The sequence below is a fragment of the Sorex fumeus genome, unplaced genomic scaffold (assembly GCF_029834395.1).
Source record: "Sorex fumeus unplaced genomic scaffold, SorFum_2.1 ptg000006l, whole genome shotgun sequence".
Taxonomy (NCBI): Eukaryota; Metazoa; Chordata; class Mammalia; order Eulipotyphla; family Soricidae; genus Sorex; species Sorex fumeus.
Window position 1 is genome coordinate 35,426,893 of NW_026606063.1, and position 12,310 is coordinate 35,439,202.

A 12,310-nucleotide genomic window follows, 5' to 3' on the forward strand; every position below is an offset into this window, starting at 1 on the left:
TGCAGACCTTATTTGCAGTACTATTTCTCTAGCCCCTCTTTCTTTTTCTTCAGATCATCATTATTATACCCCAGCTTGTTCTTCACCAGTGTCCCTCAATGTGATACTTGAAGTGGACTGAGATACTTCCATGATCTTGGCACCCCTGAATGATTTTGGAAACCAGAGATTGTCACCTGCCCTCACTTCTTGTACTCAGCACTGGTTCCCATGAACATGCAGGGAGCTTTAGGATTCATGGAATTTTTCACAGATGCAATCTCTGACCATCTACCCACGTACACTGTCTTACTATGGTCACAGTCTCTCGTGGCTCAAGTACCTGCATGTGACACCCTCAGTAAACACTGAGGTGCCTTCAGCTTCTTTTACTGATCGTTCATGACTTTCCCAGCACTGTCTAGAATTTATCTCTGTTCTCTGTACTACTAACTTTATGGGGAAGGCGAGTGTTTCCAAAAGCTCACTGTTTGTTGAGGGAAGTGGTATTAAGTCCACAGGTGTCAGATGGTCAGAGGGCTTGGTCATTAGGGAGCAGAGGTGGATAAGTGCCATGTGGCTACATCTGCCCACTACCCTGTGCCAGGAATCTTTGGCTCAGAGTGGCCTCCTCATAAGGGCACAGGAAGCAGCAAAGTGCTGAAGGAGTGTTTCCTAAACACTCCATCATTTTAAAAGTTTATTTAATGTTGTTATTGGAGCCATGTTTGGTTGTGCTTAGTGCTTATTCCTGGCTCTGTGCTCAGGGATCATTCCTGGTGGTGCTTTGAGATGAGATAATTTTTAAATTTTAGGAAAGTGCTTTTTTTTTTAAATTGGACTTTTTGTGGTTGTAGTTTTACAATTGTCGAAGCAGTATTGTTCTTGTGAAAAGACAGTGGGCCCTGAAAGTCTGTTCTGTGAGTTGCACATGACCCTCCATACTCTGACTCTCCAGGATGATATACTTTAGGCCCATATAACATTTCAAAGGCTTTTAGGCTAGAACAATAGTATGGCGGGGAGGGCACTTGCCTTGCATGTGGTTCATGTGGTTTCCATCCCTGGCATCTTCTATGGTCCCCTGAGCCTGCAGGAGTGACCCCTGAGTACAGAACTGGAAGTAAGCCCTGAACCCTACTAAGTGTGGCCCACAAGCCAAAAACAAATAAAAAAATTCAAAAGCTCAAAAAGAGTGGGGACCCACAGTATCTTCTGGATTTTAACTAATGGCTTTACTTGGTTTGCATTCAACACCCACTGTCATAATGGTGAGAGGAGGAGTTCGTTGGGGATAACCCTTCTGTTGAGTGTTCATGCATGCACACACATGCGTGTGCAGATGCCTCTCACGTGTCCACACTCGCACACTTGCTGCTGCTGCACATGCGCACTCCAGGGCCTCCTTCCAGAAGACCAGAGATATTCGACCTTCACCTTGGAAATGATTAAATGGTTGGGTCGGTGCCCTTCGAGTCCTCATCCCTGGAGTTTCTGATGCTGCCAGTTTGGGGGCGGGCCCAGTAATTGCTTTGTCAACAAGCATTCAGATGACAGTGCTGCTGCTGCTGACCAGGAGGATCATGCCTGCCCCCAAGTTATCAGAGCCTCAAGAAACCTCTTTATTTTTATTTTTTCAATATAAAAGCTTATTCTAATAATTGGAAAATTGCACACAATACTTTAATACTCAGAATATGGGCTCTCTTTTTTAAAAATTTCTTTATTATGTTTCTTAATTTTTTTAATTATTATTATTTTTAATGAATCACTGTGGGGTACAGTTACAGACTTACAAAGTTTCGTGATTATGTTTCAGTCATACAGTGATCGAGTGCCAATCCCTCCACCAGTGCCCATTCTCCACCACCAATGTTCCCAGTATCCCTCTCATCCCCCCCTACTCCATCCCCCCCCCCCCCCGCGTATCACCCCTACTCTGCCTCTGTGACAGGCACATTCCCCTTTACTCTCTCTCTCCTTTAGGGTGTTGTGGTCTGCAATGCAAGTATTGAATGGCCATCATGTTCGGTCTATAGTCTACTTTCGGTGCACATCTCCCATCCCGAGCGAGCTCTCTAAACACCCTTTACTTCAGAAACCCGTTTAAAGGAAGAATTTGAGCAAGTGAAATGCAGCCCCTGCAGAGTGTAGCTATGATTCTGAATTTGGGGCTCACCTTTGAAACATTTTCATTTCCTTAGTCTGGACGGGGGCCTCAGGGCCCTTCTTTGGGGGACCTTGTTTCTTGGATGATGACCATCCATCCTGAAGGTATCCTGGAAGTGTGTGTCGGCTAATATTGAGTTCATAAACTTCTTTTTCTCGCTCCTCTCCATGTTACACAGTTTCTGGTGATGTGCTCTGAAGTTCACTCTTTTTGTCGGCAGCATCCGGCATGTTGTGAAGTCTACGCAATGAGTGGTTTTGGTTGTTTTGGAGCAGTGCTGGAGGCACTGTCTTGGGCGGTTGGGGGCGTGCTCCCAGCTGTGCTCAGGAAACATGGAGCAGTGGAGAGTGACTCCTGGGTGGAGGAAGTGGACTCTCCTGTCCTTTCCAAGATTTGACCTAAAGCAAGAAAGCAGATACCAGCGGACACTCATGAACCAAACACCATTCATTTTAGTGACTCACGCAGACACTTTCTGAGAATCCCCTTGGGGCATCATAAACTAGAAACAACTGTGTATATAAATCATTTACAATTACTAAATTGGTTCAAAACCATCAGGTTCCTTGAGGAGATTTATCAACATTTAAAGAGCTCAGTGAATGTCATAAGAGAAACATCCGTTCATGATTTGGACCAGATGCTACTCCAGGGTTCCTGTATTGGATCTTGGGACTGGTGTAACCAAGTACCCTGACTGATGCCTGAAGCTACGAGTCCCAGATTGGGGTCTGTGGAACTGGGTTCTGGGGCCATGAGGGAGAAGCTCTCCTCTACTTCCCGTGCTTAGCTTGTGGGCTTCTTGCATAGAGACAGGGTAATTCCAATCTTCAGGGGGTCTTCTCCTGCACCCCCATCTGCACATGGCTCTTTCTGATTAGTTCACCAGGCAGATGGGCTGAGGGCCCAACCTAATGACCTCATTGCAACTTGATTAGCTCTAGAAAGACGTTCTCCAAATAAGGCCACAGAATGAAGCCCTTGAGGGTGGGAAGAGGCAACATGTGTATTGGGGAGGGATAGTGTCCAACCCAGAATAATCCCTCTGGGACTAGCCTAGCAGGATTTAGACCTGTGAGTCAGAAACTGTAGGTTTTTGGAGGTTTTTATTATTATTATTATTATTATTTGAATCACCCTGAGATACAGTTACAAAACTCTTCATGAACAAGGTTCAGTCATGCAGTGTTCCAATACCCATCCCTCCATGAGTGTATGTTTCCCACCACCAATGTCACAGTTTCCCTCTTGCCGCTCCCTTACCCCCAGCAAGCCTGTCTCTATGGTAGACACTTCGCTCTCTTCTCTCTTTCTCTCTCCCCTGCCCCCCTTTCTATCCACTCTCCCCACTTCTTTTGGGTATTATGGTTAGCAATAGAGATACTGGGAGGTTATCATGTTTATCCCTTTACCTACTTTCAGCACGTAGTTCTTATCCAGAGTGATCATTTCCAACTGTCTCTGTTATAGTGGTCCCTTCTCCAACCCAGCTGCCTTATTCCCCCACACTGGAGGCAGGATTCCAACTGTGGACCAATCCTACTGGCCCTTGTTTCTTCTGACCTTGGCTATAAGTCAAAAAGGTTGGAGATTCAGGGCTGTAGCGATAGCACAGCGGGTAGGGCGTTTGCCTTGCACGCAGCCGATTCGGGTTCAATTCCCAGCATCCCATATGGTCCTCTGAGCACCACCAGGAATGATTTCTGAGTGCAAAGCCAGGAGTGACCCCTGAGCATCGCCAGATCTGACCCAAAAAGAGAAAAAAAAAGGTTGGAGATTCTTCAATCAAGAAAGTGGATTTGCTATTTGCTGATTTTCAGAGATATTTTTCCATGTTTACAATTGATAGATTTTATAGAATTGAGGCTGGGGGAAAGAGAGGGGATTACTCCTGAACTCATGTCCGTATCTACATGGCCAGGGCTCTGTGCTCTCGGTCCCCTCAGTCCCCACTGCTCCATGACTGTGAGAGGCTCTTCCTCCTGCACTGGCCATGCCCACTGTGTGCAGATTCTCTCCTACTCACTGGTCCTTCCTGGATTGTTACACCCTCGCCTCCATCACTGAGAAAAATGAATATCTGTTCTGCCAGTGCCCATTTATCTTTGTGTCAAATACCTGGTTAGACACATAAGTTGGTTGTCTTCTCCCAGTTTCTATACTGAATGAGCTTTGTGGATTTGAGACCTTCAGTATAAACATTCTCACTAAGGATACATTATAGGTGGGTAGCTGAATTTCTGTTAATGAACGTAACTGGAGTAAGTTAGGAAGATAATACAGCAGTAAAATTTTTGTTTTGCATGTGGCCAACCCAAATCTGACCCCAGCACTCTATGGTTCCCTAAGTACTGCCCAGGCCAGGAGTGATCTCTGAGTGCAGACACAGGAGTAATCCCTGAGTATAGCCTGTTATTGCCCAAAAGCAACACCTCTCCCTCCCCCAAAAAATTTTAAAGCATCTACAAAACTGCGTGGCTAGTGTGATGTGCTTTGGGTATCAGCTGCAAATCCTGCCTCTATTTATTATCTTAAGACTTATGGCAATTAAGTTTTCTGGCAGAAGATGGATGCATAAGCAGTCCATTTAACGTTTTGTCTTCTCCTTAATTATTGCTTAAACAAACTTCTGTGATGTGACATCACCCATCTGTATGCAGATAATTATTCAGAGATTTATTAGCTCAATAAAGAGATGACTCACCCAAGAAATGGACTGTGTGATTTAATTTCTTAAGTTAGTTATCATTTTAAAGCAGAAATATTTAAAATAACAGATTGAATCATGATTGCAGGATTCTTCTATAAATGTATTTCTCTTTCTTTCACAGGGATCTTCGCTTTAATAGAATCCGAGAGATCCAGCCGGGGGCATTCAAGAAGCTTAGAAACTTGAATACGCTGTAAGTCCAGACATTCTTTTTTGGGGTGGAACAGTAGGAGAATCATAGACAAATAATTATTCCATAACTGTAGGTAGACTTCACATTCTTTTGGTGAATCCCAGTTATCCGTAGCCAGATCGGAAAAGAAAGGTGAAGCTTGGGATAAATATAGATCACAGGAGAGTGGATTTGATGCTTGATGCTGTTTGCTGTCCTGAAATCCCTGGACCACTCTATCCTGTGTCATGGTTATCCACAAATCTCTCCATCATACATCATATCACTCATTTTGTGTGACATTAACAGACCTCTCTATCCTGTGTCATGAAATCTGTGCTATGTAACATCAGTTAAACTCTGTCATACATCATATCACTCATTCCATGTGACATTCACAGACCTCTCCATCCTATGCCATGCAATCTGTGCTATGTAACATCAGTTAAACTCTCTGTCACGTGTATACCAATACAGATTACCTCTCATCCCTTGCTGGACTGGGTTTACGTTTCTCTCTGACCAGGGTTTACTTCTGGAAGTGCCCACGGCACCCTAGGTAATGCCAGGGATCTCCCTGGAACTGGTCATATGCAAGGTAAGCTTCCTATCTGCTATACTGCTGCTCCAACACCTGAGTTTAGATCTCCAAGTAAGGTGGAAGGAAATTAAGGACTCAAGTGCTGCTGTTTGGCTCCAGTGCTTTGATCCTGAATTGAACTTGGGGATCTTTTGCTCAGTGGGTCTGCTGCAGATCCAGGATGCTCGTTGCACATTTGGAGCAAGGGCAGGGCTGGTTTCTCTAGTTCTTCTGTAGCAAGATGGTGACTGTGGGCTCAAGGGAATATGTGAGGGGTGAAAATCAAGCCAGTTCACTATTACTGTGTAAACAGGAATGCAGCATCCTCTATTTACACTCGGGTTCTTTCCCTGAGAAGCGAAGGTTCTTGGGTAGATGATCTGCTTCCATGACATCTAGGCAGACCACCATGAACTTCTGCCATGGTATTCTAATTCCATGGTTTGGGCTGGAGTAGAAAATCTAAATGGGAGCAGAATGAACACTGGCATTCTTTTGTTCAGGAAAGAGGGAGTGTTTTTCTAAAAATACAGAGACAACCAATATAGAGTGGTGGTAGATACATTATCCTGGGAAATCTGTAATCATGAGGCTAAACACCAGAAATGCTGACTGTTGTGTTGATTTAGCATTATTGGAGGTTGGTACTGAGTTCTGTAGCTTAATCATTTTATGATCTTTCCCAATGTTATAGAATATTTCTTCATAAACTACTTTCTAGAAGTACTTTTTAATTCGTTTGTGGGGGTAGTATTTGGGCCATGTTGGCTTTACTTAGGGGCTACTCCTGCTTGGTATTTAGGAGTCTCTTCTGCTGGTGCTCAATGGACCATACACAATAGTGGAATTGGACTCGAGTTGGCTGCATTCAGTGCAAGTCCCTCAACCTCTGTACAATCTCTCTGACCCCTAATTCTTACTTTCTTGAAATTTTCATTCACAGGCTTCTCAACAATAATCAGATCAAGAGTATACCCAGTGGAGCATTTGAAGATTTGGAAAATTTAAAATATCTGTAAGTTTGTGATCAGCTTTGTATCTCAAAAATGTTTTGCATGTTATCTGATTTTGGCAGCCTGAGAGTAAAGTGGAATTTTTTGCTGCGTATACAGTGTGGTAGGTTTTATTTTCAGGTGAGTGAAATTTTGGTAGGAGTCTTAAAAATGAATTGCCATCAGTGTATTGTGCTATGTTCTATGAGTGTTTAGTATTTATCTACTAAGCCTTAGGTTAATTAATAGCCATAGCTTCTGAAAATTATTCTTAAGGAATAATAATGACATTCTTAAGCTGGAAGTTGATAACTTATATTTAGTTGCTCGTGTGAACAGCTGATCATGTTTGGTAAGATATCAGCTTTCAGATCTCTTTCCAGTTGCCTTCCCAGCTATAGATGCAAGTTACAAATCTCTTTGGAATGCCACTAATTCCTGATAATTTTCTTCAGCTTCCTCTTCTTATTTTACCTCTTTATTTTATAGATGTTAAATGTACTATCTTATTTTTAAAATTAATTTTAATTAAATAAATTACTGCCATCTATGACATCTGCTTGTTAAAGTCAGTTCTGCAGCTTAGAAAGTATCTTTCTTGTGGGAAGAGTACTTTTGCAGCTAGAGAATAATCTCGCAGGGAAATACTTCATAGGCACTAATTTTCAAAATGAAAATCTTGAAGGAAAATCCTCCAATTACGTTCCTAGAACTAGACGGAAGTAGGAGCTTGTGCTTAGAACAAATTATTCTTATTTTTAGAACTTAGATAACTTTTTAATTGGAAATTCATTGCTTAAGTGAACCTGAACGTCTTTAAGTAATATTGATTTTTTAGAACAGTAATATTGGGAAGCTCAAAGGGCTGGAGCACATGCTTTGCATTCAGTGGCCCATTCTGATCACCCCCTTCTCTCACCCTTCCACTCAAAAAAATCCCAGTAATAGTGTTAAGGTTGAAATCTGTTTGCTTTTAGATGGCAGCGTTTCTTAACTATAGATCTTACTTGAACTTTATAAAAATATTTTTCCTCCATGAATATATTTAAAAGTAATAAATGTAAGAATTTTTCTCATCACGTTGGTGTAGTATGTTAACTTTTGATTTTGTATTGATCTTGTTACCTAATTATTTGTTCTATTTTACTCTTTGTGGGTGCTTTTTGAGCTACACTTGACACTACTCAGAGACTACTCATGTCTCTGTACTCAAGACTGATTCCTGGCAGTACTCAGGGGACCATGTGTGGTGCCAGGGATTCAAACTGGGGGCACCTTAACCCCTGGTTTATCTCTCTGGCCCATAATCACTTATTTTAAAAATGAGAGATGGGTCTTTTATTCGTTCTTTGAGATTTTATTTGTTGTTTCTTATTATCCTTTAAAAATGTTAAGTGTTGTGAATGATGTAAAAGAAAACCTTTGATTTCTTGGTGAGCAGTCTCCATAGATAGTCAACAGATAGCATTCTGTGTGTGTGTGTATGTGGTGTGTGTGTATGTGTGTGTGTGTGTGTGTGTAGTTTGTATTTTATTTTTCATTTTATATTTTACTTTTGGTTTAAATTACTTAGAGCAAAGATTGTTTTCTCTGCAAACATATTTCATGTTAAACTATTCTGTTAGAATAGTCTCTTTTGGTGGGAGGGTCAGAATTATACTTTTGGTAGTGGAGTTCCAAGTGATCTTCAGGAGACCTAAATCTTCCCCTTTATTAATATTTCTGAATGGTGACATTGACTTTTGACTTTAGAGTCATATTTAAAGGATCAACTCTCTGAGGAAGTAGAATATTATTTATAATCTGTTGTTAGAAGGTGAACCATACCTGATTATTCTTTTAGGGGTAGAGAGTACTCAGGGGCTCTGGGCACCATTCCTGGCCATGTCTTGCCAACAAGTCTGAATGGTTCAAGACTTGGCAGAAGATGTGGAGCTGCTTCAGCCTTGCCATGTCAGGTACCACCTGCAACACACTTGGCAGTGAGGGTGGGAGTAGAACAGTGGAGCCAGGGATTGTACTGGGATCCTGTGCATGCAAAGCCTGGATCCCCAGCCCCAGTATACAATTACTCTTTTTTGTTTGTTTTTGTTTTCTTTGGGGGGCCACACCTGGTGGCTTATTCATGACTCTGCTTGTGGTGCTCAGGACCACGTGTGGTACTGGGGATTGAACCCAGGTCTGCAAGTGCCTTCCCTGCTGTACTATCTCTCTAGGCCCCTTTCTTTGAAAGACAAATGATGCTGTACTATCTTTATCCTATGAATGTGCACCATCCATGTCAGTTTAGTTCAATTATTTCATGGACTCTTATTTTGATGGGAGGGTGGTTGGCCACACCTGCCAGTACTCTGAGGACCATACCAAGGATCAGCTGCATGCAAGGCAAGTAGATGCTTTCAGTTCTGTACTACCTCTATGGCTCTTCGTTACTGACTCTTTAAAATGATCCCATTACTGGGCACCAGAATGTAGCTGTATGTGTGAGACCCTGCATTCGATTCCTGGCATGGCAGAACCTTTGAGCATCACTGAGAGTAACCTCTGAGATAGAAATAGCCCTTTAGCACTGCTGGGTATGACCCCCAAACCCAAATAAATAAAGCTTTAAAAAGAAAAGCAGAGATTGAAGCGATAGTACAGTGAGTGGGGCTTTTGCCTTGCATGTGGCAGACCTGGTTTCTATCACTGGCATCCCATGTGGTCCCCTGAGCCCTGCCTGGAGTAATTCCTGAGCATCGCTGTGTGTGACCCCCCCAAAGCAAAATAAAAAAAATAAATAAATAGACAGGTATTACTCTAATTCTTTTTAACCAGATGCAAAGTGATGGTTAGTATTTTGTTTTCTCTATATTTACTTCATGAGACTTACCTTCTGTCAAAGTAATAATTCCATAAAATTGATGGTTAATGTGTAATCTGTATTCTGTGCACTGTAGATATACTTAGTCTCATGAACTTGTCAGGTATTACTGTTTTTCTCCAACAAAGGTGACTTGCTTATGCAGGACCACACTGCTAGTAAATAATTGTCCAGGGACTCTAAACCCATGGGACAAGGCCTCTCTTATGGGCACTAACTCCTACCTGTGGGCATCCTGGCTGGCTGGTCACATTGCTGGGAGTTCCTTGTGAGCTCATCTCAGCAAATTTGCCCAGGGAAATTGAGAAATGTTTGGGTGGATTGCAGTGATTCAAGTCAGTACAGCAGGTCCTGTGAAACTCAATCTTTACCAACATTCTTAAAGACATTGAAACACACTGTTGTTCTGGACCAGTAGTATGACTGTCTCTAGCATCATGTTTTTCCTTTGGTACAGGAGCTCATTGAAAATAACCACTGAGTAACCAATTTGAGAAGACTATGCTTGCTTGAGGTTATGTTGTAGGAAATGTGTGGCTTTGGGGTCTGCCCATGTGCCTACACCAATGATGGAGAAATGCCCAGACCAGAAATTTCTGTGCCAGAGTACAGAAATCATCTTAGTCAGAATCTCATTCTTAGGATCCCCAAGGTTTGCTGCTTTAAGTGCTATTAGGATAGAACTAAAACCACTTTATGACCAAGACAGAGAGGTAGAGCCAACATGTATATTTGGAGTGTTTTGGAATTTTGAGACTTAGTAAAATTTCCATCTTTACTAAGTTATATTCAGGAATTGGCTTTTTTTAGAGAGAGATAAGCAGTACATATTTGAGTCCTCGAGGGCCAGTCTGTCTTGAACACTCAGTTTTTACATGTGGAGCTGTCAAGAATACCTGATAAATGGGGTACATTTGACCATGAACCAGCCACACTATTAAAGGTCACAAATTTGCATGACATATAATTTTCATGGCCATAAATTTTCTTTTGCAGGGGATAGCGGGGGGAATTTGGGTGTGATTGTGTCACATCCAGCAGTACTTAGGGCTTGCTTCTGGCTCTGTAATCAAGGGTCACTGCTGATAACTCCTGGCTGTGTTTGGGGAACATATGAGATACAATTATTGAAGCAGAGTTGGCCACATATAAGGCAAATGTTTTAACCTCTGTAATATCTCTCAGGTTTTGTATATTCTTCTTAAACTTTTTAAACCTTTACAAAATGTGAAGCTCATTCTTAGCTTGCAGGCTATACAGGCAGTAGTTCAGTTTTGTTACTCTCCTAATGTGCCTTTGTGGTTTTTGTTTTAAAAGAACGGAATTCTGGGTGAGTCATTCAAAGTGCATTTAATCTTCATGTTGCCTACTCCCCACTTTATTTCTGGATATTTTAAAACTATATCATCAGTTAAAGAATCTTATTAGCAAAACAGTTTAAGTGTGTATGGGTGTGTGTGTGTGTGTGTGTGTGTGTGTGTGTGTGTGTGTGTGTGGTGAGCTTGGGTGAATGGTTTTCTTAGTTCAGTTTTCTTCAGCTCATGAAGCAAAACGTAGTCAACACTCATAAGTCATGCTCCATGAATCTGAAAACAAAAAATCAATGGTTTCACCAGCCCCAGCATGGATGGTGGTTACCTGGTTACACCTTTGATCTGCTTAAGTCTTTTCTTTGAGAAGGGCATGGGGAACGATCAAGAGCTGTACTTGCTATGTACATGTTTTGTGTGTATTCTAATACTGCTATTAATTTAAAACTACGTCCATGTGTCACCTTAATTCTTCTTTTCTGTCTTGTTTGTGTGTTAATCCTCGCCAATGTTTCTTATTTCAGCTATTTATACAAGAATGAGATCCAGTCAATTGACAGGAAAGCGTTTAAGGGACTTGCCTCTCTAGAACAACTGTAAGTGCCCTTCTCTGCACTGTTTCTTTGGGTATTCTGTCCTGCTGCCTCTTGGAAGGAAAATGGACTGTTTACCATTTGCTTGATGCATGTCTATACTACGTGGAGTGCAGGGAGAGTGCATGCAAATGAAAAAGCCATTGCCAGTCAGTTACTCCTCTGTCTAGTCCTTACCCATCGATAACAGACATTTTGAGTTTTTATTGTACACCAGACCCCTTGCATGCACCCGTGAATTAAGAACCTTCAGACTGGTGTCTTCATGAGGCTCCCAAGGTAGAGGGATTTGCAAACAAATTTCAGCAGGTTAAAGGCCTTTTGTGGGAGATGTTTTGGGATAGAGCAGAAGAGAAGGTAATTCTCCTTTCCTGCTGTTTCCTGTTTTTGAAACTATATATTTGGTTTATTTTCTTTATTCATGATGTCATCATTTTGGATAAAATGAAGTGTTTTCATGTGTTTCTAGAGAGTGTATGTTGGATGTCGTTCCTTTGGCCCCATACAAAGTTCTACATTGCTGTGAAGTCCCTTTGTTCATTTTGAAGTTGAATTCCCAGTGAAAGGACTCCTTTTACTGGTTTGTTGGCCTGGCTAGTCACCTTTCAACCAAGGAGCCAAAACAAGTTCTGAGGAGTTTTAAGTCATCAGAGTCTGCTACGTTGGAGGCAAAGCAGCTGTCTGTAGAGTGGCATCCGTCTACAACAGCTGTCTCTGGACTTTTGTGTTCCCTTGTTTGTCTGGGCACAGAAATATTTTCAGAGCTGGGAGAGGGCTTACACTGAAACTAAGTGCTTTATAAACACACAAAGTGCTTGTGTTTCCAAATAATTATTTATTTACTCAACTGGGAACTGCTTTCCTGAGTATGTTATGCATGGCATGGACCAGAGTTGGGAAGAAGTCGTGTGGAAGGTTTGTATAATCCTGTTTCAGAGAGA

General features: G+C 41.9%; 1 protein-coding gene across 1 annotated transcript in view; it reads left to right on the top strand.

The window, feature by feature from the left end:
* PXDN (peroxidasin) overlaps positions 1 to 12,310 on the top strand; it is an 85,326-nt gene that overhangs the window by 31,340 nt on the left and 41,676 nt on the right. Inside the window, exons 2-4 of the mRNA XM_056126911.1 lie at positions 4,981 to 5,052; positions 6,555 to 6,626; positions 11,301 to 11,372. Of these exons, the coding sequence (XP_055982886.1) occupies positions 4,981 to 5,052; positions 6,555 to 6,626; positions 11,301 to 11,372 (216 nt within the window). The remainder of the gene's footprint in view (positions 1 to 4,980; positions 5,053 to 6,554; positions 6,627 to 11,300; positions 11,373 to 12,310) is intronic.